Source organism: Sturnira hondurensis, unplaced genomic scaffold (genome assembly GCF_014824575.4).
Source record: "Sturnira hondurensis isolate 20B ecotype Veracruz unplaced genomic scaffold, ASM1482457v3 Scaffold0020288, whole genome shotgun sequence".
NCBI lineage: Eukaryota > Metazoa > Chordata > Mammalia > Chiroptera > Phyllostomidae > Sturnira > Sturnira hondurensis.
This window is the reverse complement of record NW_028092919.1, coordinates 628,570-653,480: the sequence shown is the minus strand read 5'-3', so window position 1 is coordinate 653,480 and position 24,911 is coordinate 628,570. Positions and strand designations below refer to the sequence as shown.

The 24,911-nt window shown below is 51.7% G+C and overlaps 1 protein-coding gene and 1 long non-coding RNA gene across 51 annotated transcripts in view; one reads left to right on the top strand and one right to left on the bottom strand.

The window, feature by feature from the left end:
* Window positions 1-24,911, bottom strand: part of ANK2 (ankyrin 2) — a 292,783-nt gene that overhangs the window by 103,118 nt on the left and 164,754 nt on the right. For 20 of the 50 annotated variants that reach the window (XM_037029408.1, XM_037029411.1, XM_037029406.1 and 17 more), the window contains one exon: window positions 2,467-2,568. In XM_037029408.1, coding sequence (XP_036885303.1) covers window positions 2,467-2,568 — 102 coding nt within the window. Of the gene's footprint in view, window positions 1-2,466; window positions 2,569-9,618; window positions 10,123-24,911 lie in introns of those variants that run through there. The other 30 variants (XM_037029397.1, XM_037029403.1, XM_037029410.1 and 27 more) reach the window with 8 other exon arrangements.
* On the top strand, window positions 2,506-15,330 carry LOC118975485 (uncharacterized). The gene is made up of 3 exons (XR_005064074.1): window positions 2,506-2,570; window positions 13,804-13,806; window positions 15,320-15,330. It is a non-coding gene; the product is annotated as an uncharacterized LOC118975485 (long non-coding RNA).

Here is a 24,911-nt window from a genome sequence, read left to right as displayed (position 1 = left end):
GCTATTTTGGGAGCGTGGGCAGCCCAGCCGCCTTCCACTGAGATATCCAACAGGGTGCCCGCGCTCTGGCTCCGATGTCCCGCGTCACATCGCTCCCCGGAAACCCAGGCTCATGAGCAAAACAGAGGGTGACTCTTGTTGGCTTCTCCCACGGGCGCATCAGCTCTGAGCTGTCGCACAGTTAAAAACAGCAACCCTCCCGGGAAGAGCAGCGTCTCGTGTGCTGCTGGGTTTTCCGAGGTTCCTGTCCCTTCTAAAGTTGAGCCGAGGTCGAGTAGCAATCCTGGGGGCCGTGCTCTTTGGCCTAGAAGGTCCTCGAAGCCCCTGTCAGGCTAATCGAAGGAATTCTTTCCATACTAGCAATGGTAGGTCACAGGTAAGATCTGAGCTTGAAGATGAAGGATTTGAAGGGCAGACGCACACACCTCGGGAAGAAGATTGTCCCTGGAGGACCTCAGACCCGGGGACCCAATCAGCGTCTGTGTTTGTGAACTCGGGGGGACCCCCCGCCCAACCCCCGATAGGAGAATGAGTCTCCTATTTGGGGCGGAGGTCAATTGTAATATTTCTGATTCTTGGTGAATTACATATCATGCTTGCAATTAGAACATGTATACCACACGTATGCAATTCACATTGCAACCCACCAACGTGAGACTCAATGTATTATTTTATCTTGTGCTAGAGAGTAGAAAACTGTCACTTCCTGAATTGAAATGCCTGGACGGAAGTGGAGGAAGAACTTAACCTTGAGCTCTGGTCTCTGTGTGGTCTCCTGGCCCCATGTCACCTCCTCACAAAAGCAAACATTCTTCCCCTTTATAGCGACGGGCCAGGGGGCAGCTGGCCCCTCTGAGAAAAACATGTTAGGCAGCCTGAAACTTTCTCAGGACTCAAACAGCTGTTGGCCATCAAGTACACTGAGTATTACTGCTGAGAAGTTATTTTTCCAAAAACACACTAAGATTTTTCATAGGATTAAATATATGTGTGACACTTTAGGGTGAAGTGGACTTGGTGTGACTGAAGTTGACTTGATTGTTCCTGGGTTCCCTTTGGCATTTTTACCGATAATTTTGACCTTGATGAACTGCTGCCTTTGTTGCCTATCCTCTAGCAAATGCAGAAAGTTAGTGAATTGATATTAGAATTTTGGAATGTATTCAATATGCTTTTAAAAACCTAAGGTAACATTAAAATTATAAACTACTTTATAGTCAGTATCATAGGCATTTTTGGAGGTAGTTTACACATCCATATGAACATTTGGGTATTTTTATCTATTCTAGTCACTAATGTCCCTGAAGTTCACGTTATTTGTCCAAATGAGCAGTGCAAACAAATCAAATAAGACTCATAATGGGTAATCAGTGGGTAAGAGATGCAGGCACAGGACAGGAAGACCCTGCGTGTCGGTCGGGACAGAGGAACCGGGCCTCTTCCAGGCCGCGTCAGGAGCTGCGTGCGACCCGGGGCCCTGTCTGCGCAACGAGGCGAACGGCGGACCGGCCGTGGTTCCGGTGCTGGTCCTGCGGTAGGGAGCAGCCAGGATGCGGAGACACATGTCTCCTGGGTCTAAGACAAAGGACTCGACAGCTCACAGCAAGAGCAGCGACTAAGGCCGGTGTCGCCACGTGACTCCCACCAGCCGGTGTCCCCCTCTGGGCCCACGGGAGTAACACACAACCAGCAATGGGGCCTGTGTGCTGTCAAAGACCAAGGCCTGCTGCTCACTTAGACCAGCCCGGACTCTCAAGTCCCAGGCGTGCGTGTGTGCATGCACAAGTGTGCCACGAACACTTAGTATGGTCTACAAAGGTCTACAAAGGTCATGGGTGCACACCAGACACCGACATCCACGGCGTGAAAACCTCAGCCTAAAACAGCACAACACTCTCAACATCTCCGGGACCAAGTGGCATCCAAAGTGCAGATGTCCGCTGAAAGCCCTAATTGAGAGGATGTGAGGAATAAAAGTCCAAACAGGTCACTGCAGCCGATTCTTCCAACTCTTCTCGCTCTATCTGCGTTTTACAACAATTATGGGGGAAAGGGAAAACTTTCAAAATTCTATCCTCTTGTTTCTCCATCCCCAGTAAAATGCCCAGTTCCCGGGTGTAAGAGTCCCACAACAGAGGGAAGCCAGAGTCCAGCTGACGGCTCGGGGCCCCGCGAGATGCAGAGTGTCGGGCTCGGCGACACTCCAGCTCCGGGCGGCCCGGGCCATGTCAGAGACAGAACTACACCCAGCTGCCTCCTTTGACCTGGTTTCTCAGCAGTAACAGCTCCAGACACACATGTCTGAGGCTTTGGAAGGAGGAATGAGGCAAGAAAAAGGGACTTTCCCATTGTGGGTCACTGACACTGCAGTAAATTCAGTAAAGCACGAATGGCCTGGGGCTGCTGGCTGTACGTGCAGATGGTACAGGCGTCGCCGCCGACCCCCGAGTCCTGCCACACTCCTACCTGGTTGCAGGTGCTGATGTCGATGCCGCCCTTCAGGTACTCCACGACTTTGTCCAGATTGCCGGCTCGGGCCGCGCGGAGGAAGCTGGCATTGCTGTCAGACTGTGGGAAAAGAGAAGATCTTGCGTGAATGGCTGACAAGGTCAAAGCACAGCCCCCGACAGCCTGCAAGCGGGGAAGGCCACCGTGGTACAGGGTCAGCTCTGAGCTCACAACGCCCAACAGCACTGCCCAGGGCCGGGCGGTGACGTCACAGCGTTTCTGGAGAGATGCTGACGGAGCTGGAGGTCCATGGGGGCCGAACTCTGCTCTCCCGGAGTGTAACTAATTGTGAAAATAACTGTTACATTGGAACACGAATTTACCCCCAAATGCACTGCTACCCGCTCACTTCAGTTTCAGGCTGCCAGCGACTTTATACTGAAGCAACTATTGAGACCAAAGGAATCAGAAACCTGAAAGAAGTCAGAACTACTGGGTTTCTTCTTTCTCTGCTTTACTGTTTGTTTTTCAGACGAGTCTGGGTGTGGTCCCCAGGCAGTCACCTGTCCTCGCCACAAGGGACCAAAGGCTCCAAGGGGCTCCCAGAGGGAGGGCGGCATCCAGAGCTGCGGCCTGGGCCAGGCCCCCAGTGATGTGGGGAAACGAGACTGAATTTAAGCTGACGTAGTACCAGATGGCCCACTCTCGGTACAGACGGTCACTGCTGGCAGGCTGCTCTGTCAGCGCCCGCCTTCGCCACACCCCTCCCAAAGTCTGATCTGGGCGGATGAGCTGAGTTCTTCCCCCAAGATGCCCTGGGGAAAGCCGCCCCCGAGACTGGCTGCAGCCTGTCTCCCTGGCCTGCTCTCCAACCTGCGTGCCCAGCAGTGACAAACCGCTGCCGGACGCCAAGACCCTCACGTCACTTTGTAATTCCCACAGCCTCCAACAACAGGGGAGCCTGGGACCTGGAAGGGGCGTCACAACCTGCAGAGGAGACATGGCCGTGTGATTACTGTTAACCCAACACTGTCTCCTGACCCCCGATGACAGTCCAGGCACGGGCACTGGGTTCCCTCGCTCAGGCCCACTGAAGACGGCGGTGCCGGGGACAGAGGGTGTCCCCACTGGGGGGCCGTCAGCTCACATGACTCACGTGGGAGGGACAAACACCCCAGGACTGAACCCCCTCACGCTTAACCAAACCCCACACGGCTTCTGAGTCCACGAGTCACAGAGCGACCGACCCCGAGGAGCGAGAGGCCGATGGTGCCCCCGCGTGCCTGGAGTCAGACCGGCTCCGGGCGCACCCGCGAGGCCGCGGTGACCAAGCCGTGGCTCGTCCACACATGTCCACCCTATGAAATTACTCCACAGTGTGTGGCACATTCTAAACTCCTGGAAGATTTTCTACCTTCAGGTTTTGGCCACGGCCCTTAAAAGTGAAACGAGAAACTGTGTTCATCCCGTGAACACCTCACAAGAAACATTATTCACAATAAAACAGCAAAAACTAAGGGTCACAAGGTCACAGACAGAAAGTATGACGATATTATTTCCTATACATAGTTTTTTAAACTAAATCTATGAATGTGAATCTATAAATGTCTAACCACTGTGGTTATATACTATACAATATTCTACATCAACTGTACTTTAAAAAACAAATTTTAAAACATTTTAAAAGAAGGCAGTGCCTAGAAAGCCTTCCACCTTGAGCCTGAGGCTCGGCGATCCTAGGACACTTCCGCTGCGTGCTTGCTGGGAGCAGCAGAGCCGAGGGCACCCGGCACGCCAGGTCACGCAGACTCACAGGGACACGAGGAGGCAGCAACACTGTGATAATGTTGCCATTCCACAGGTGAGAAGGGGTTGGGACTGTCTGGACCACACAGTCACATGGTGGGACACCCACAGTTCAACTCCTGGTTCCTGGTCTTGGGGCATCAAAGCTGTGCTAACTGGGGCCCTGCCCTGTGAGCTTCGGGTTTGCTGTGTTTGTGTGAGCACAGTCACGCCCCCATCCACACATCACCCTGAATCCCAGCGTCTGATGCACCGGGTGCCTCCGCTGGAGAGAGAGCTCTTGGCTGGACCCCTGTCCTCGCCACCCAGGCACCTGAAACAAACGACCCTCACAGGACAAGGCTGTAGAGTGCCCACCGCACAGAAGCCAGAAACCATCCCCCTCCGCATGTTAAATCCCGTCCGTTACACCCAGGACAAAACCAGGCTGCCCTGCTGCCCCCGCACGGGCACCATGCCCCGGCCAGGCAGAGCCTGCAGAGAGCACCTGGCCTGCGGGGTGAACTCCCCTGCGGACGCCACTGTGGAGGCTGAGGGGCACCCTGGAGACCCCCGGACCCTTCTCCAGGGGCTGCTTTTGCCGTTACATAGTAACAAGTTTTCTCAACAACAGCTTTTCTCTGTTCTGAGTCAACTTTCTAAAAGGCAGGAGCAAGTCATAGGCTTGCAGCCAGCCCCAGGATTTCAGCAAACAATGTCCCCCGAGTCCCAGAGGGGCACGACCCAACAGCACTGGAGCGGCCTAGGTCCCTGCCGGGGGTCTGGTCACAGCTGAGGCCTCACGGGCTCTGCTCTAACGTGGACTCTTCTGGAACGCTGTTGCGAGATTTCGATTTCCCACAGCGCGAAAATGCGTGTAAAGCACATTGCAAATGTAAATGCGAAGAAATGAACGCTTCATGAAATGGTCCCAGAACACATATCTCAAGAACAAAATTAACGTGAGGCTTCAAAGGTCTCGTGTAGATGTCGAGAGTTGGGAGGGAAGAGCAGCTCCCGTCCCGCAGGACGCGCGCCCCCACTCCACAACCGGGTCAATCCCAGATCAGGGCGCTCCTCCCAGAGCTGGGGATAAGCAGGCGTCGTCCGGTGGCCCTCACTCAACTCGGAGGCAGAAGCGGATTTGGGGACCAGGGGACAGATGCAGCGCTTTTTACCACGCTGCTTCCTGCTGAGAGGACAGAAGGAAGAAGTTTCGAGTTAAGTGTCCGTGGGGAAAGTGCACTTCCGCGGGGGACGGGTGTCTCCAGGCTCCGCCGGGACGCTGCCCACGGAAAGCTGGACAAGGAGAGACGAGGCAACCGCGGCTCCTTCGGGAGAGCCCTAGACAAATGCCAGAGCGGCTCTGCCCGCTGTGCTGCCCGTGTCCCCAGGACTCGCAAACCCCCGGAGTCTGACTGTGCCGAGAACTCAAGCGGGAGTCCCACATGGTTTAATGGGCCACCAAGGACGTCCCGACTCTTGCCCCTTCACAGCCCCACGGGCACCTCGGGCCAAGAAAGAAAACTTTTGTCTTAAATCTCCTCAGCGTGGTTCTCTGTGTTTTCGTGTCGGAACGGTTAATGCCCCCACCCCCGCAGGGCGAGTCCAGAGCCACACTGTCCCCCCGGGGGCACAGGGCACAACCAGGGCTCCGAGGATCCCGGCTGCCAGACGTGTAAAGGCCTGCGCTCCCGGGGCCAGCAACAACCTAAGGAGCAAACGTGCTCCTGTTGTGCCGCTGGTGGGCCTCTGAGCAGGACCGCGACACGCGGGCAGGGGCCCCAGCGCCGGTACTCGGTGCACGACGAGCAGAGGCAGCAAACAGACGCACGACAGGTTCCGCCGTGGTGCGGACAGCGATCAGAACACCCGTCCCCGAGCACAGCAGCAGCACAGCAGGCCGGGCCTGATGACCCAGGAGCCTCAGCCTGTCTCTCTCCCCTGACACGCCGAGGGGCGGAGGGGGAGAGACACTGAGAACCAGAGGAGGAGTCTTCTGAAGCCTGAGCGAACCTGCCCTTCCCTGACCAACCCCTCCGGTCCCCACCATTGTCAGAGGGACACCCACAGCCTCTCCCAGCCCCGCCCGCTCAGGGGAGCCCGAACTCCGGCCCAGGCCCCTGCGCCGCCCCCCAGGCCTCGCACCTCCCACACTCGTCTCCGATCCTTGGGCCTCGGCACCTGTCCTCTGTCCCCGGAACGGCCCACACGTGTGTCCCCAGCCAGGCGGCTGCAGCCCCTGCACAGGCGCACGCCGGCCATCGCATCGCCAGCGCGCAGAGCTGGCCGCGCGCCGAGGGCCTCCGACTCACTCACCGCATCCCGCACCGTGGCAGACGGGGGCCGTCTCCACGGGCCTCCACAGCCCACTGCGCGGGGCCAAAGTCACGAGGAGACTCACAGAACAGCGCAAAGGCTGAGGGCAGGAAAACGAAGTCCTTTATCAAAATTGGGGGGAAATGTTAACAGAAATGGAATGAGAAAATAAAGATTTGTGGTAACTGGTGAGAAGAAGAGGACGTAAAAATTCAACAGTGAGTGGACAGGTCACCTAACGATGCCTGTGCTGAAGAACCGCGCTCTCGGCTTTGCTCTTGGACGCAGCCAATGAGCCTGATGTGGTGAAGAAACCTCAGTAAGAACATGTGACCCCGATGCAAGGGAAATACAGAGTGTGTTCAGACCAACGTGCAAATCTACGAGTGGCCCCAAACCAAAAACATGAGCTGAGGAGAAGACCGTGGACGGCCGTGTGCTCCCAACACGCTTGACCAGAGCCGGGCCGGAGGCCGTGCTCGGGGCCCACAGACCCCGTGGCTGTGCGGACACACGTGCCCCACACAGCGACCCTGGGGCCAGGGCCAGGTCTGCAGGGCGTCTCTGGAGCTGCTCGCTCCTCTGAGAGCGGGGGAGGCCCACGCTGCAGTCACCGGCGGGAGGGGAAGGGAGCGCGGGCTGGAGGTGAGCATTCCCCTCAGTGAGCAGCAGGGAAGTCTGCACCCGCGACAGGACGCAGGGCGAGTCCCGAGGACAATTTAGAAACAGCCGGGTCTTGTCCCCGCCTCCCTGCTGCCCCCTGGGCTCCCTGTGGGGACGTCATCCCGACTGCGGCGATTCCAGGCCTTCACGGACTGACGTCCGGACGAACGTGAGAGGCAGCCACGCCGCAGAACACCTGCCCCCCTGCTACCTTCGATCTATACTTCCCGTGCGTTTACTTCTGGTTACGAGTGAAACCAGAAGTAAATTTCATTTACCTGAAACTTGTGGCCTAACACCGAACTCTAAAAACCATTCCTAAGTTTAATTCCAGAAGAAAAAAATGTTAAGGACCTATTTCTGCTTTCCCCTCAAACAAAGACTATTACAAAAATATGAGTCCTGCCATCTCAAGAATCATTTGTCCCTGGTTGTGACAAGCAGGCAAGTGTCTGGGTGCAGAGCCTGCTGACCGGGACAAGCCAAGCAGGGGTGACTCTGGCCTCACGACGGACCCCGAAGTGTGAGAAGCCCCTGGATGGAGCCCCGCACGTTGCTTATGTGCCGGCTCGGCCCTTGGCATCAGGGGTCACTTCTCTGCCCCGAAGTGGAGAAACTCGGGCAGAACCGCCGTCAGCGGTGGGAGCAGGTGTGTGTCCGGTTCTCCAGCCCCCTCTGTGTCCCACGGTCACGTGTGCGCCAGCCCGAAACATCCGACGGAAAACCTTAACCAACCACCAGCAGGCTGCGAGTGTGCTATTCAACCGGAGAAGTCGGCTGTACTCTTTTTCTGAGACCAACCTGCTCTTTCTCACGGCCAGCACCTGTGTTCGCAGGGACAGAAGGGTCGTAACAAGGGGGTGACAGCTGCCCTCGAGTGTCTGTTGAAAGTCTTCAGGGGCCACTCCTGAGGTTCGGAGTGGGTTTCTCATTCCACCCCTCAGACCCCAGAATCTCCTCAACACATGTTCTTCTCCATGTAAAAAACACCCAGCAACATGCCAAGACATCACCTGGTCTGTACACTTTAAAAACATGTTTTCTTATTTAGCTTTTAAAGCACTTCTAACTTATTTTCATGTATTACATTTTTCTTAATGATTCTTAAAAGGAGAAAAAATGGAATTCATTTGTGGAAGTTACAAATGTTGAAGAAATTATTAACTTCATTTTTAAAAATGGTCTAAAGTCTACATTAATAAAATATATTCATACAGACTACCTTTACATGTGGTAGCTACCTCTTAGGAAATGTATGTATGTGCTGCAATGAAGCAGTTACTCGGTCACAAAAGAATCACCTTCCTGGCCCCAGGGTCCCCTAAAGTGCACCCAGCAGGTCAGGGGCCCTCCCTGCCCCTGGGACCTGGGCTGGGCGGGGCTCGGGCGGCTGCCCTGCCCACCGGTGCATCCCCACCCCCCACCCCCGCCCCGTGCATCCCCACCCCCTTGGTCCCTCGGTCCCCCAGCCCCCAGCACTGGCCTCTGCCACCAGGGCAGCCCTGCCAAGGGCCAGCCCTGACACTGCGGGAGGTTTTCACGGGGCAGCTCCCGGAGGCTTCGATCCTACTGCTCCGACAGAACCGCGCTCCGAAATGATGCAATCTGTCCGGGTCAGAGGAAGAGCCAGGACAGGCCGCCCCCCAGATGCCCTGCGAGCCACCCCGACAGTCAGGAGCCCGCAGGTCCAGGCACAGCCCTTTCCACTTCTCTCAGCGAGAAGTCCTGGCACGCCGAGCTGCACCGCGTCGCCGAGAGAAGTCACTGCGACACAGCCAAATTCCTGCACGGGCGGGTCACTGACACACTTCTCTGTCCGGCAAATGTGAAAGAAACATGTTTCAGAAGGGTTTTGGCCCTCCCCCCGGAAACCACAATAGGCCTTTGTGACCACTTGGGGAGCACACCAGGGCTTTGGATCGCTAAAAGCTGAAAGCCAGCGTACATATCTGCTCGTTCCGCTGTAAGCCTCTGCTTACTAAGGAATGATCTCCAGGACGCAAACCGCGCCAAGGCCCCGCGTGAGGATGCTGACGGGCGGGTGCGGGGCTCGCCCTGAGCACCTGCGTGGCCCGGAAACAGCCAAAGGCTCTGGCGGCTCCGGGTGGTGGCTGTGCCCTGCGAGCGGCCCACCAGAAAACACATGCTCAGCCCTGGAGGAAATTCCAGATCACGGAGACGCGTCACCGCTTACTCCCAAACGTCACTTCAGCCCTGAAGCCAGTCCAGCAGGAGGGCCGAGCCCCGAGGGGAGCAGGCCCCTGACTCAGCTGCGTCAGGTGGGCGGTTTCCCCTGCGTCACTGCCTTGCCTTCCTGCAGGACGTGCGGGGATCTGACCAGAGAGTGCGATGTGCCAGGACCCCTGTCTCGGCCTCGCTCCGTCCCTGGGGCTCAGGACTCACCCGCGGCCGCAGCTCCGCGGTGCCCTCGCCGTCGCAGCCGTAGTAGTCAGGGGCGTTGTCCACCTCCTGCAAGTGTCCCTGGGCCCTCGTGCTCCTCCCTGTGTGGCAGGAAGGGCAGAGGGCAGCATTGCCCATCTCAGCCCGCAGCTCCCGGGTCAGTGGGCCAGTCCTCACCCCTGGGCTCTGTCCAGGGCTCCGGGGGTTCACTAGCCGGGACAGTGCGGACAGACGGCCCCTGGCTCCCTGCTCAGAGCCCCCGCGTGCCCCTCAGCAGTTCTCCCCATCTGGCCAGCGGGCTGGTGTCAGGAGGCCTCAGAGCTGCAGGCCGAGTTCAGTGACCACTTCCAATCCGGCTGCCCGGCTATTTTTACACCTACCCGGCCAGCTATGCGTGTCGGGGGAGGGGGCGGTGTTGTTTTGTTTTTCACCATGTGAGCAGCCTGCTCAACACATGGCCTCCAGCTCCTGCTGGCTGGCCTGTCTCTCAGGAGACGGCGCACGCCCTGGGCCCACGCACGCACCACGCTCCTGTCCACTCACGGGCGTGCGTGCCCTCGCCTCTCCGGCAGCAGAGCTGGGGACAGTCGCCCCCGCGTCTGCTGCAGCCCAGGGACATCCACCGCCACCCTTTCGGCTCTAAAACCCCCTGCGAACGCTGGGGTGACACGGTCACTTCCTGCCACATGGATGTCCTGGAATTGATAAAGTGCCTGGTTTCCATTAGTCACGGCTGTGCCATGTAAGAGCCACACATGAAACATGTGTGTTCATGTCTAATTCCTTTCCTTTTTAATATTTGAAAATGGCTTCCCCAGCTTTGCATACAAGAGTCCGGGGTGGATTTTAACACCACACACAGTCTCGGGGACCACGCTGCAGCCCTCACAGCCGTGACCACGTGGGGACTGTGTCGGGGGCTGTGGCGGGTTGAACTCTCCTCCCCCGTTAGGGCCTTCTGTAAAGCTTTGTCTGTGGTTGCTTTAACCAACTCCAATGCTCCCTCATTTGTTATGCTTTGTGGGTGCACATCTTGTCTTCCAAAAGCGTTTTCAAATGCTCATCAGAGGGGTCCAGACTTAGATTTTGGTATCTTCCATCCACACATTATATATTAAATATTAAACGTTTAAGAAAGGTACTGAATTGAAAGCAATCATTTAGGGAAAACAAAATGTGAAAGATACTTAGAAATCGTTCATGTTACTCTTGATGGAACTCACCTTTTCAATGTTTCATTTTTTAAATTAAAAACGTTTTGTCATTATTTCTTAGCTTAAAACCGCAGTCCTGAAGCAGTCTACTCTCCCCGTCACTCGGGTTCCCCCAGCACCGTGCTGGGCTCCCCTGCTGTTCTGGGTGGCTCCCTCCACCGAAGGCCTCACACCCACAGGACGACACGCCCTCTCCCAGCCGCCGGCCCACACCCCGCCTCCGAGGCACCACCGGTACTGAAGCAATGTTGTCACTCCCTTCCGGATCCCAGTGAGGGCACCTCTTACGACCATTTTTAAAAACTTGTGACAATGATTCGGGGTGTATGATTTCTCCAGTCGTGATAAAGAGAGATGCAAACATTTTGAATGTCAAAGCTTCAAGTGAAAGTTAAGGCAAAGACCAAGCTTCAGGGTCAGGGGCAAGATCAGACCTGAAGGGCAAGTCTCTCCTGCTGCCCAAATCGCCTGCGTACACACTGAACAGCCACTCCCCACAGCATGGGGATGTCTCACCTCGAGGTGCATATGCTGGTAGGAATGACAAGGCTACAATGCGTACTGGCCACTTGCAAACTGTTGTAAAAGAATGTGTGTAACTCCCCACCGTCTCGGAGCTCTGCCTCACAAAGTCTGCAAGTGCTTGCTTGTGAATACGCGTCCACCGTGTCATGCAGGGTACACACCAAGACTTTGCCAGCTGTTGAAAGAGGTGCACTCCCCCCACCACTTTTGGAAATCTGTGAACTATTGTTAAAACACGAAAATGTAATATTCAGCAGTCTTTACTGCAGCGTCATGCTTCCTAAAAGCCAAAGGCAAACACTCAAAATTCCCTCTAGCCTCCTCTCTCTTCTCTAGAGCTGAGATCGGCAACGGGGCAGCTACGCACGCGGAAGGAACACTTAACCTGCCAGAGGAGAAAAGGTGTCCCCGGTGCTGGGTGCAGACAGTGGCCGCCGTCACAGCGGCAGTTGCCTCCTGACACCGTCACTGTCCCACCAGCGCGAGCAGGCACCCTGTCCCCCGAATTGTCCACGTTCACTGTCCCTTTCAAGCTCGCCTTAAAACCCTCTTTCCCACAAAAGCCCCAGCTCTGCCAAGGCTGGTCCCCGAGTCTGTGCCCCTTTGGAGGTGAGGGAGGACGGTGACCAGCCCCCGCTCCTGGTGCATGAGGGTCTGTCTCCCCCACTGACTTTCTCGGGTGCAAAGCACAGGCCACAGCGTTCGATGTTCGTTCAGTGAATGAATAAAGAGCAGCCCCGACAGGAGCACAGCCCGCAACACCACTGTCCGACCAGACCACAGGGGCCGGGGCTGCCCTTCTCACAGGGACAGCAGCAGAGCCGGAAGTCGGAGAGCTCTGCGAGTGTGGCGGACCTCCATCTTATTTCCAGACTGACCGTGCACGTCCCTTTTCGCCTTCCAAAAGTATCAGCCACATTTGCGGTCAATTTTCCCAGAAAGAATTTGTAGTGCTTTGTTTAAAATGAAAAAAAAAAAGTTCAGAAATGAGACAGCGTATGACCCCGAAAAAAGACGGGGTGGCGACCCTGGGAAGAAAACCTCATTCCAAGCGGCTGCACCCAGCCTTCTTCCCCCTCGGCCTCCTGGTCAGCGCGTCCCCGTCCCCCTGAGCAGAGGGACTTGCTGCCCGTGGAGTGAGACCTGGATGGGCACTGGAAGCGTGGGTGCGCACCGGTGCCCTGTGACCGCGGAACGTTCCCCTCTCGGAGGGGCAGACTGCAATCACTAACCCAGGCGACAGCACAGCTGCGAAACTGCCACCGAGGGACAGTCGCACAGTCCGACGCTCGCTGCCAAATCGAGCCCAGGGGACTTGGGGGTCCAAACGTCCCCGGTCCTGCCTCCTTGTGGTTGACCAGGAGTGGCCACCAGCAGGCCTGTCATGGCCGCCCGGGTGCTGTGACCACCTGTGACCTGCGTTACATGACTGGAAGGCAAAGTGAGGGAGGCCTGGGCCACCCCCTGCCTCCCAAGGTGCCCGTGGCCGCGGGGATCTCTGTGGCCTCTGGCGGTGCCACCTCTTCGGGGGAGGGGGGAACAATGTTTCTCTGTTCTCAGAAATGCCTCAAAGTCATTAGGGCAAATAACTCAAAGGAAACATCTACATGCGCGGACACACTCAGAGCAGGGTCCTTGAACTTGGTGCAGGATTTGGGACGTGATGTGACAGATTTGCAGTATCTTCCTAAATCCCCCTACACCTCGACTGCTGTTATCTCAGGGCATTGCTGCCTTTCAGATCCGATCACCGTCAAAAGCCGAGAAGCACCGAAAACAAAGGCCGGCTCCTCAGCTGTACCTTCCAGAGAAGTGGGCACTGAAGTCTCCAGGACAGCAGGTTGGAAAATCGGCCACAGCGATTTTCAGTTTCGCTGTGTAAAGGAGCAGCAATGACTACAGGGTCACCAGAAAACTAACCCCTCCGAGGAGAAAAAACTGTCTCACTCCCATAACTTAAGCTGTAGTGAAGTCAAAAAATGTCTGAGCTCAAAGTACCTGACTCGAGCCGCCGACTCCCCTGTGGGTGCGTATGACCCCGATCCAACCTGGGCTGTAACTTTCTTTGTAAAATCAGGGGCTCAGACTTTGTGACTGTTAGATTCCCTTCCAGCTCTGAGGTTCGTTGCTTCTGTGAAACAGAACTTGTTACTATTCGGCCCTGGCTGGTGTGGCTCAGTGGACCGAGTGCCAGCCTGAGAACCAAAGGGTCGCAGGTTCGATTCCCAGTCAGAGCACATGCCTGGACTGTGGGCCAGGTCCCCAGTAGGGAGCACAGGAGAGGCAACCACACATTCATGTTTCTCTCCCTCTTTTTCCCTCCCTTCCTCTCTCTCTAAAAATAAATTTAAAAATATTTAAAATACATATACTAAAAAAAAACTTACTACTATTCAAACATACATCTAACACGAGGTGGTACAACAGTTGAAACTGACCATCTATTTAGTTCGTTATCACGGTTTTGGGGGGGGCAGGTAAGAGGTCCAGGTGTCCTAATCTAGGTCCTGGTCCTGCAAGCTGCCAAGTTCTCGGTGGAGCTCTGGGATGGGAGAGGAGAGACCACTGGGACTAGTGACGATTCTGCTGGACACGAGCCCACGCTCCACCCCCGATTGCTGCACCTCACAGCAGACACCACCTCTCACCTCCAGACAGATGGACGGGAGCAGACAGCCTGGTCCTGGCGGGACTGTGCGGACAAGCGTTTGCAAACCAACTGCACAAGCCAATTGGGACTTTCTGCTCCCTCAGCCACTTCACTCAATTCATTCTTAAAGACAACTAGCATCGTAGTAAAAATACTGAAAAAATATTTTGCCGGAAGTCGGTCAATGGCAGATTGGGAAGAAAGTTTTGCTCAGAACCCTGGGATTCATTTTCCTCTCTTCTGAGTGGCTGGGCTGTACAGGAAGCACCACTGCAGTGGAAGGAATGAGGGAGAGGGCGCCGGTCCACCTGCCAGGGGCAAGTCAGCGGTGGGGACACGACATGGGGCTGACCTCTGCGGGCCCCTTGCAGGTCAGCATCAGTGTGCAGGGTCTGTGTTCCTGTGGTTGAATTTGGAAATCTGCTTAGGTCACAACGCTCCCCCCCCAATAGCCATAATTTAAGACTGATGATTTTGGAGCAGTGTATTTATCTGATGAAACTAATACTTCATTACTCCTGTTGTGTGCAAAATTTTCCACGCCAACCAGTTAAACCAAGGACATGTTCTCCTGACTTTGGAATCACTGACCTGTGGAGACAAAAGCGGGTGTTCCAGGCAACATGCACTTCCCTGTGTGGTACATTCACTGGAATTTTCTAGCTGGGAGTTAAACAAGTATTGATTTTCACCGTTTGGATCTGTTATATAATTGATCTATCAGAGAGCTGTTGCATAACTCATAGATCGACACTAGATTCCGGGTATTAATGTGCAGTGTAACTTTTCTGATTGAGGTCAGCAGAGGTGAGCGTTCCCGCGGACGTTGTGCACAAACTAACCACAGTGCCCTGCCGGCCCTTCACGTGCTCACAGACGTCTTAGCCCCTTCAGGCTGACATTCCTCCAGCTCTCCTTCCCTGCAACGGCTGCCCGCAACTTCACGTCTAACAGAGGACACTGTGTGACAACTGTGCTGATGGCACGGGAAGCTTTCTGAAGGCCACCACACCCCCTGCCCCACAAAGTGAGCCCCCGATGAACAGATGAGGGACATTGCCGAGACAGGGTGTGCAGAGCAGCCCAGAGGCCGCCGACACTAGGCTCTGTCACATTCGCTGGACGTGGAAACACAGCATGAAGAAAACAATGAGCCGCTGTATGTTCCCAGGGCTTCTGAAGGGAGCTGTGTGTGCACACAACACACAGAAAGTGGGCAGGCACTGGAGCCAGGCTGCCCACGGCTCCCTGTGCAGACAAGGCCAATGACGAAAATACGAAAGCAGAAAGGGGCCCCACGGCAACCTGACCGCAGTGGGTCCTTTCTGAAACTGAGGTCAGTTTTTAGGTCACTAACATTCTGGTAAGTTGCTGACAGAGGCCACCTGACAAGGACTCTGAACGAGCCCACCTGTAGATCAGCTACGGAGAGGTCTCGTGTCCGAAGCAGCCACCTTCTCCAGGGAGCCTCCCGGAGGCTGGGCGGATGGGCGGGCCCTGCTCTGCCCTGAGCAGTGCCCACCGCCACTCCCATGCCGGTCTGTCGGAGTCTCTCACACACCGTGGCAGTCAGACACAGGGTCAGCATTCGGAAAGACTGATGAGAATTTACAGTCCCCTCTCCAAAGAAGAGGCAGACTCGTCATCAAGCCACAGGAAACCCCACCACTAAGCTGGAATGCACTACCCACAACTGAAACCAGTGACTAGAAATAAACTGAGCCCGCCCACATTTCTCCCCCCTCACTCCACCGAGTCTTCAGAACGCGTTTTCCTCTCGTGGTCCACGGGCACCACAGGCGTCTACAGTCTTGGCTCATCCACTCACCCTAGCGGTCCCAGAGAAACAGAGACTTTTCATCCCCTTTTTGGGTTATGACATACAATATGAGGGTTGAATCCCAAGGACATGTTTATTGATTTTAGAGAGTGGAGAGGAGAGGGAGAAAGAGATTCAGAGAAACACTGATGGGAGAGAGAAACATCAGTTGGCTGCCTCCCAAACTTACCCCAACTGAGGGCCAAACCCACAACCTAGGCCTGTACCCTGACTAGAATCAAACCCATGACCCTTCGGCCTGGAGCACAGTGCCCACCGCACTGAGCCCCACCAGCCAGGGCCAGGGTTGAGTGTTCTGATACATTTGTCATCACAAAAGAATTTCTCCACTTGTGAAACAGAGCCCAGTTGAAGGTAATCACATACTAGCACAAATATTTTAATCTACTGGTCTCAAAGTATCTTAAAATAATAATTTCCCAACAAAATTAATGTATACACATACATCTAAAATGGAGCAGAAGGCAGACATTTAAAATAAAAGCCAGGCTGTGGCCAGGCATTGACCAAGAACGTAAAGTTCAGCCCTGGCTGGTGGGGCTCAGTGGCCTGGGTGCTGGCCTGCAAACCGAAGAACCGCTGGTTCTGTTCCCAGGCGGTGCACACGCCTGGGTTGTGGGCCACGTTCCCGATAGGGGCGCCCAAGAAGCAACCACACATGGATGTTTCTCTCCCTCTTTTTCTCCCTCTCTTCACCTCTCTCTAAAAATAAATAAATGAAAATCTTTTTTAAAAAAGAAGGTATGCATGTTCAAACTAAATATCTAACACTCGTTCAAACATTGCCATGAAACCTGATTCACTGTGAGGTGAGTAACTGATTTCCTGAGAGGTGTGTTAAGACACTGAGTCCAGTGCATCCGGCTGTGCCGCACTTACACCTGTGTGATTAGAAAATACCATCGTTCGTTTGTTTAAAATCACATGTTGAGTATGCATTTGATCAAAGATTAACTACAATTTTGAAACAATAAACTAAATTCAATCTCTTTCAAAAGCTGTGAAAACTTAGATTGGCAAAATCATTCTGAATTTCATTTTCCAACTGATAATTGCGTTACATTGGGTTGGCCAAAAAGTTTGTTTGGTTTTTAAGTAAAAATAAAAGACACGTTTTTCATTTTCACCAATAACTTTATTGAACAACAAATGTATTCACTGTTTTGTTCCACTACCTCCCACCATCTTTCGGGCAACTTCGTAATCCATATTCTCAAAAGTTTTCATCTTTTTGAGCAAAGAACTGTCCCGGGTGCCTTTTTCAGTCTTGCAGAAAAGTGAAATTTTTCTCCATTAAGAGAATTTTGTAAAGACCGAAATAAATGGAAATCAGAAGGTGCGGTGTCTGGTGGATGAATCAGAACTTCCCAGGCGGGCTGTGATAGTTTTTGCCCGGTCACCAAAGGAACATGTGGTCTTCTGTTATCTGGTGGAAGATTCTGCGTTTTCTGTTGACTAATTCTGGACACTTCGTTGAATGCTGCTTTCAGCTGGTCTCATTGGGAGCAGTTCTTATTGGAATGAATCATTTGGTTTTCTGGAAGGAGCTCATAACAGACGACTCCCTCCCAGTCCCACCATATACACAACATGACCTTCTCTGGGTGAAGACTGGCCTTTGTGTGGCTGGTGGTGGTTCACTGAGCTTGCCCCTTGATCGCTCCCACTCCACGTCATTGTAAAGTATCCGCTTTTCACCTACTCTCACAATTTGTTTTAAAAACAGACGTTTTCATTATGTTTACATAGAGAATCACATGCAGAAACACACTCAAGACAATTTCTTTTGCTTAAGTTATGTGGAGCCCAAACATCAAAACGATTAACATAACCAAGCAAATGATTTTCAACACTTGACTTGGATATTTTGAGTATGTCAGCTATCTCCCACATGGTAGAACATTGATTGTTCTCAATTAATGTCTTGATTTGATCTCTATCAACTTCGACTGGTCTGCCCGACCGTGCGGCATTTGCCAGCAAATCTCCAGCACGAACTTTCACAAACTACTTCTGACATGTTCGACCAATTACAGCACATTCTCCACACAGTACACAAATCTTTTGCATTTCAGTTGTGTTTTTACCTTTCTTGAAAGAATAAAGCATAATATGCTAAAAATATTGCATATTTTCACCCATCTTCAATATTAAAATCTCTACACAAAAAATTACCAATTTTGATAATTTTTTAAAGGCAGGCTAATATGACAGCTGTCACAGTACAATCTAACAAAAAGGTTTCAAACGAAGTTAAAGACAGCTAAGCAGTACGAGAGCCACCTCATGGCAAACCAACTAACTCTTTGGTCGATGCAAAATTTCAGGATCTCTCTAGGGCAGATTTCTTCTTTATACCTTAAAGTATACATAATTGTTTATAATCATTCACATATTATTAATACTGGAATAAATGTCCTGATTTTATATGATTTGTTCTCCCTAGAAAATGGGAGAATTTTTCAAGTTTTTAATTATGTCCTACTTCTTTTTTTGAAGACAGAATAATTTCATAGGCCATCAAAACCCCTGAGAATATAAAAATAAAAATATCATAAAATCAATAGCGCTAATTCAAGCCTTCTAAAATTGCGTCAGTGTGGTCTTGTCCCAGAGCTACAATGTCACTGGCCGCATGCAGTTAAGAACCCACAGCCTCCACCTTGACCTTCACCCATTTGTAATGAGCTCCAGTAAATAGATGCTTACACTAATGTTTGTGTGTTGAATCTTTAGAGGCATGAGTTTATAAATCTTGCTATGAGGTCAGTGTGTGATTTATCTCCTCTGCAGAAAGAGAATAAGCGTAAACATGATCAGAAAATACAGATCCGTCTCTAAAACTTGAGTTTGTTCTTTTAAGAGCAGTTATTAAAGGTTCGCTCAATGAAAATGTTACCTCTTCCCACTAGTTCTTCAGAGCCAGTATTTAAACGCACTCAGGGCTTCCTGGTCCCCAGCACAGACTCTCTCCCTGAAGCCAGGTTCTCCCAGACCTACCAGCTCTGGAACCAGCTCCAGCCCAGCCCACTGGAGTCCCCTGCCCAGAGGCTGGCAGCCAGGCGATGGGTTCCCAGCACAGACCGTCCAGTATACTCGCCCATGACCTTCTTGACAAGTCAGGATCTTTGCTGGGGTGTAGTCCTATGCATGCCAACCCCTCTCCACAGTCTCCCCTTTGCCTTTCTCTCTGGTAGTTTCCTCTGGACTTCTGGCAGTTCATAAGCAACTAACCCTCCCCTGAAAGACTGACTCCCTTTCTCTGTTTACGAGACGTCCTGGCCCACAGGGCTGAGGGCTGTTGTGGACAGAGTGATATCACAGTGATGACCACCCCGCACCACACTCACCCTCCCCGGATCCGCCTTCCCGCCCCCCTTTGCCTCCACGGCCCTCACCTCCACATGGCCAGCCCCGGGGCTGATGTGGCCTCTTGTCGATAAACTCACTTCCTCCTCTTCCTCTCTAGCTCATATCTTTACTTGGAACACGTCTACCTTCAGTGCCAATGCCAACCTTTTGTCAACAGTGGCCACTAACGCAGCAAACTCAGCCACACAAAGGCCCTCCACCTGTGACAGAACACCCTACGGCCTCATTCATGCTCAGCCACTCACTCAGCGCTCAGAGGGACTGCTGCCTCCGCCACAGTGCGACCCAGGTACACAGACATGTCATGAAGAAGGGTCACCCTCAAGGTCAAAGTCCTGCCTTTCTAAATGATTTCTAATGTTTGAAGTCAGAAGGGCCAATCCCTGAATCCCTATGGTCATAACTTCTGTTTCTTACTTTGCACTGATAGCTAATCAGACTACAGGGTAATGTTCTCATCAGACTGTGAAATTTTACCAGAAACACAGGTCCTGTCCTGTTTGGTTGACTAACAAGTACATCACGACAATTTAATTTTATCTGAAATTCTTCCTAAAAAAGAGTCATCGATGAGCGAGTCCAGCTTCCACTAACCAATGACATTTTAAAATGTCAGTTTTACTGAACTGTGTTCTTTCTATTTTGCTAGCATTCGATTTTAGCTGCTCTGGGACTCAAATGTTAAAACCATCTCCAACAGGGTGTCTCCTTCTCTTCGTTCTGGAAGCTGATTACTGCCCCACATCAGGATGAGGAAGGAAAGGTCAACCTCTCCATGTGTGAACAGAATCACAGAGACCCCTGGTCCAGCAGAGAAGAAACGGCCTTCGAGACCTTCCCACGCTGCCCATGTTTTGTGTTGGTAATCAACAACGTCTCTGTGACCTTCATTTTTCAGGAAGAGACCAGAGGAACTTACTGAGTGGCCAGGCTTCTGGGCAGCTGAAAATGCAGGCTAATCAGCTGAGAGAGAGACCTCACAGCTAAGGGGAGAGACAGCAGCCTTTACTTGCCTAGAGGGAAGTTCCAAGTCCCCCAGAGGTAAAGGTTCCAGGTACCTTTTGCAGTCTTCCAGGGAATTGAAATTATTCTCCATTAAGAGAATTTCGTAAAGACCAAAATAAATGGAAACAAGAAGGTGCAGTGTCTGGTGATTATGGCGGGTCAATCGGAACTTCCCAGCCAGGCTGTGACAGGTTTTCGCCTGGTCACCAAAGGAACGTGTGGTCTTGTGTTATCCTGATGGAAGATTCTGCGTTTTCTGTTGCCTAATTCCAGACACTTTTCACGGACCTTTTAGTTGGTCTCCCTGGGAGCAGCGCTCGTTGCAATCAGGCGTTGGGCTTGCTGGGTGTCCTTTTTGGAGAAGTGCCTGTTCAGGCCCTTTGCCCATTTTTTAATTGGGTTGTTTTAATTGCTTACCTTTTAATACTTAATTGTATGAATTCTTTATATAGTTTGGATGTAACCCCTTATTGCTGGTACTGTTGACTGATCTCTCCCTCTGTTCAGTAAGGTGCCTTTTTGTTTTGTTGATGGTTTCCTTGGGTGTGCAGAAACGTTTTCATTTGCTGTGGTCCCATTTGTTTACTTTTGCTTTTGTTTCCTTTGCCTGAGGAGACATATCCCCAAAAGACCAATGTCAAAGAGTTCACTGCCTATGTTTCCTTCTAGTTTTATGGCTCCAGGTCTTACATGTAAGTCTTTAATCCATTTGAGTTTATTTTTGCATTTGGTGTGAGCAGAGTCTAGTTCCGTCTCACCTGCCCAGCTGTCCCGGCACCGTTTGTTAAAGAGACTCTCTCTTCTCCATTGTGTGTTCTTGCCTCCTTCGCCATAGACTAAGCATGGGTCCACTGGGCTCTCCGCTCTGCTCCAGCGGTTTATGGCTTTGCAACGACATGTTTTTAAAGGTCCCTGGAGACTCCACCCAGAACCGGAGTGAATACTGTCACTCCCACCCACCCCTCCGCATCAGGAGCAATAACAGAGACCTCCGGTCGCTGGACATCAGTCTGAGCAGCTTCTGTCATGGGCCCCTGGGGGACAGCGGGGCGCGTGGTGTCAGGGAGGAGGGGTAGTGGGGGTGCAGCCCTCGGGGCAGACCCAGTGAGGTGTGCGGCCGGCCAGAGAGTCCTTGCTTTCTCCCAAAGGATGGCTCTTCAGTGACATATGAGAAATGTCATATGAGACATATGACATTTGTCTCAATGGCCCAGAGACATATGAGAAAAGATGCTCAATGTCACTAGCCATCGGAGAGATACATGTTAAAATCACAATGAGATTCCACCTTATTCCTGTCAAAATGGCCATCATCAATAAATCCACAAACAAGTGCTGGGGAGGATGTGGAGAAAGGGACCCCAGTGCACTTCCGGTGGGAACAGAGACTGGCGCAGCCACTGTGGAAACAATATGGCACTTCCTCAAAATATTAAAAATAGAACTACCTTATGATCCATCAGTTTCACATCTGGTAACTATCCTAAGAAAGTAAAAACAGTACCTCCAAAAGACATGTGCATCCTGAGTGGAGCAGAACTGAGTGGCCAGTGGCTGGCTGACCAACGTGCCCGAGTTTTATCGTGGCCACCGTGCTACGTGCCTCACCCACGACTCTCCACCTGCGAGACAGACACACTGCAGTGGCAGGAAACACAGAGAACCTGACACACCACTGTCAGAAGCGGGTGGAAGAACAGGCTTGGAGCCTGACGGACAAAACCACCGCAGCATTTGAGCAAGGAAAGCTACCTCCTACTCTGTTCTCGGCTCCTCCTCCTGAAGGGCAATGACTCCACCACCCCCCAATTTTCAGGGTCCTCCTCGGCCTGGGATGATGCCCCAGGAACTTCTGGAATGAGGCCACCTGTGGGAGGGCACGTGCCAGTCATGCCTGGGCCCCCAAAGCTGAGACCTCCCGCCCAACCCACAGCAGTGCCCCTTGGCCAGGGATGACTCCACCAGACAGACAGGTGAGAGGGGGGTCCCTTTCTATCTGTTTTCTGTTACTTGTTCTCCTTCCCCAGAGAATCGTAGTGCTGTGACTCTGGGAGTAGTGGGACCAAAAATTTTTTTTTCATTTGTATTGTCAAATGTGAAAATAAAATTGTAAACTCTGTTAGCTGCTAAAAAAAAAAAAAAAAACCACAACATATGCACCTCTAGGTTCATTGCAGCATTGGTTACAACAGCCAAGGTCTGGAAGCAACTCGGTATCTGTCAGCAGACAAGTGGATAAAAAGATGCAGAGCATTCATACAATAGAATCTCTCTCAGCCACAGAAAAAGAATGAAACATCACCATTTGTGACAATATGGATGGACCTACAGGGTATTATGCTCAGGGAAATAAGTCACACAGACAGAGACAAATACTGTATAATCTCACTTATATGTGAAATCTAAAGAACAAATAAACAAATTACAAACAAACTCAGAGACACAGAGAACAAACTGATGGGGGGGGGCCAAAAGGCCAAGGGTTAAGAAGTGCAAACTTCAGTTACAAAATAAGTCATGGAATGAAAGGTTCAGCACAGAAAACAGAGTCAGGGGTGTCATAATGGCTGTGCAGAGTGATGGGCGAGCACTAGACTGAGTTTGGTGATCCCATCGTAAGACGTACGAATGCAGGACCACTCTGTAGCATGCCTGACACCAACATAAGGTTGTATGTCAATTATAATTTAAAATGTTCAAATGAGATAAAAGAAAGGTAAGTAGATAACAGTCTCCCCTTCTGCCGTGCACCCCAGGATTCTGATGCTATGGACAAGTTGGGACCAGCCGAGAATCCACAGCACACACTTAAACCACCAGGGAAAGTTGGAGCGGAGCTTCACACTCACAGACCTGACCTCTCCAACCTAGGTGCAACTGCAAAATGCAGGGCACGCCTTCGCCGTGCGAGTCTTTATTTTCCTCTATAGTCCGTCACTAAAAAAAGTATTCTTTGTCAGGAAAAAATTATTCTGAGAAATACAAATGAAAAAGGGTGACATAATGGAAAAATATAAACACTAAATGATCATTAAATGTGGTGTGAACAGAATTCTTAACTTCCTTGTGTTTTCACTGATCCCTAAAATACTTCTAACACAGTCGTTTCCATTTTCTTTATGATATCAAAATGTGCTGTAAATATTATTATTTTACCCAAGTGATGACTAAGGTGACTAATAAAATTAAAATCTGATAATAGTGGCCACTGTTGAATTAATTTTGATTTTTAAACATTAAAATATGTATAGAGACTCAGATTAATATAACAAAAAGGGGGAAAATTTACATTGGGATGTGTTTAAAGATTTTAGATTCAAAAACAAATAACTCACTCACAGTAGAAATTAAGACTTCACTGTCTTTTAACTGTCTTCTTACAAACTTATCGCAGGCCATATACCTGGACCTGTTTTTGCCACAGTCTAGTCAGCGTGACCACTGTGACCCTAACTTAGTACTATCCAGTCACCCACTTGGTGGCTGAAGCTTCTTTCTCGTCCAGTCCTGATACAAACTCAGACTTATTGTGCCGGTGACGCATGTCATTCAGCGAGACACACTGAGAGAAGCAAAGGAGCTACAAGGAGTGTGGAAGATGAAGAAAACAGGTTTTAAAAAATCACGATTCTATGGTAGCCTCCACACGTAAACAGAAATGCCTGAACCCCTTATTTAGACTCAGACGGGAAGCGAATCAACAAAACAGACATCTCCACGAACCGGCAGCCACCAGCTCGCAAGACGGGGCATTGGGACAAAGTTCAAGACATCTCCATTCTGCCCCACGTTCTCCCAGTTGCCGGAATCAAAGTTTCATAAAGACAACTTGATGCCCTAAAATGTTGCTGGAATTTTCCATGTTTGACCAGTTCTAGAATGTAATGCATCACCCAAGACCACATCATTCTGCTGTGATTGGCATTTTTAATCACACTGTATTTGGTCTGATGCCCAGAAATCTGGGTGTGCATGTCCTTGGCTACGTGTGGCTGCCCTCAGAGGTGAGGAACCAGGCCACTGAGCCACCCCACGAGCACTCCAGGGCCGGAGGGACCACAGGCCCGCCCACCCTCCTCCACCCAGCTGGACACCCACGCGCCGCCAGGCAGTGTAGGTGCAGCCACCACGGCACTTTCTGTGCAGTTCCCACTCAATTGGTAACACGGTTTAGAACGTACACAGCATGCTCCTCCCCAGCTCGCAAACAAAATGTCCTTCCGTTTTCAAAAAGCTTGGTCCTGTAATAACATTTAAAAGTTTCAGCCTAGCTGGTGTAGCTCAGTGGATTGAGCGTGGGCCTGTGAACCACACGATCGCGGTTCGATTCCCAGTCAGGGCACACGCCTGGGTTGCAGGCCAGTTCCCACCCAGCAGGGGACGCACAAGAGGCAACCATACATTGATATTTCTCTCCTTCTCTCCTTCCCTTCCTCTCTAAAGACAAATAAATAAAATCTTTTTTAAAAAACAGTTTCCTTCGTCTCTCCACGTCCCCTTGCAACGTGGTGATAAGTTCATTACATAGACTTAGTAAGTATTCCCAATGTCATCAATTTAATAAGCTGTGAGGAAGGAAAATACAGCAGGGACAGTCCCCCAAAGTTGTCCTGGGAATAGTAAGCCTTTCTTTCTCCAAGATAATAATAATTTCCACAAACACAAAAGCAAAGAACTGATCAGAACCCTT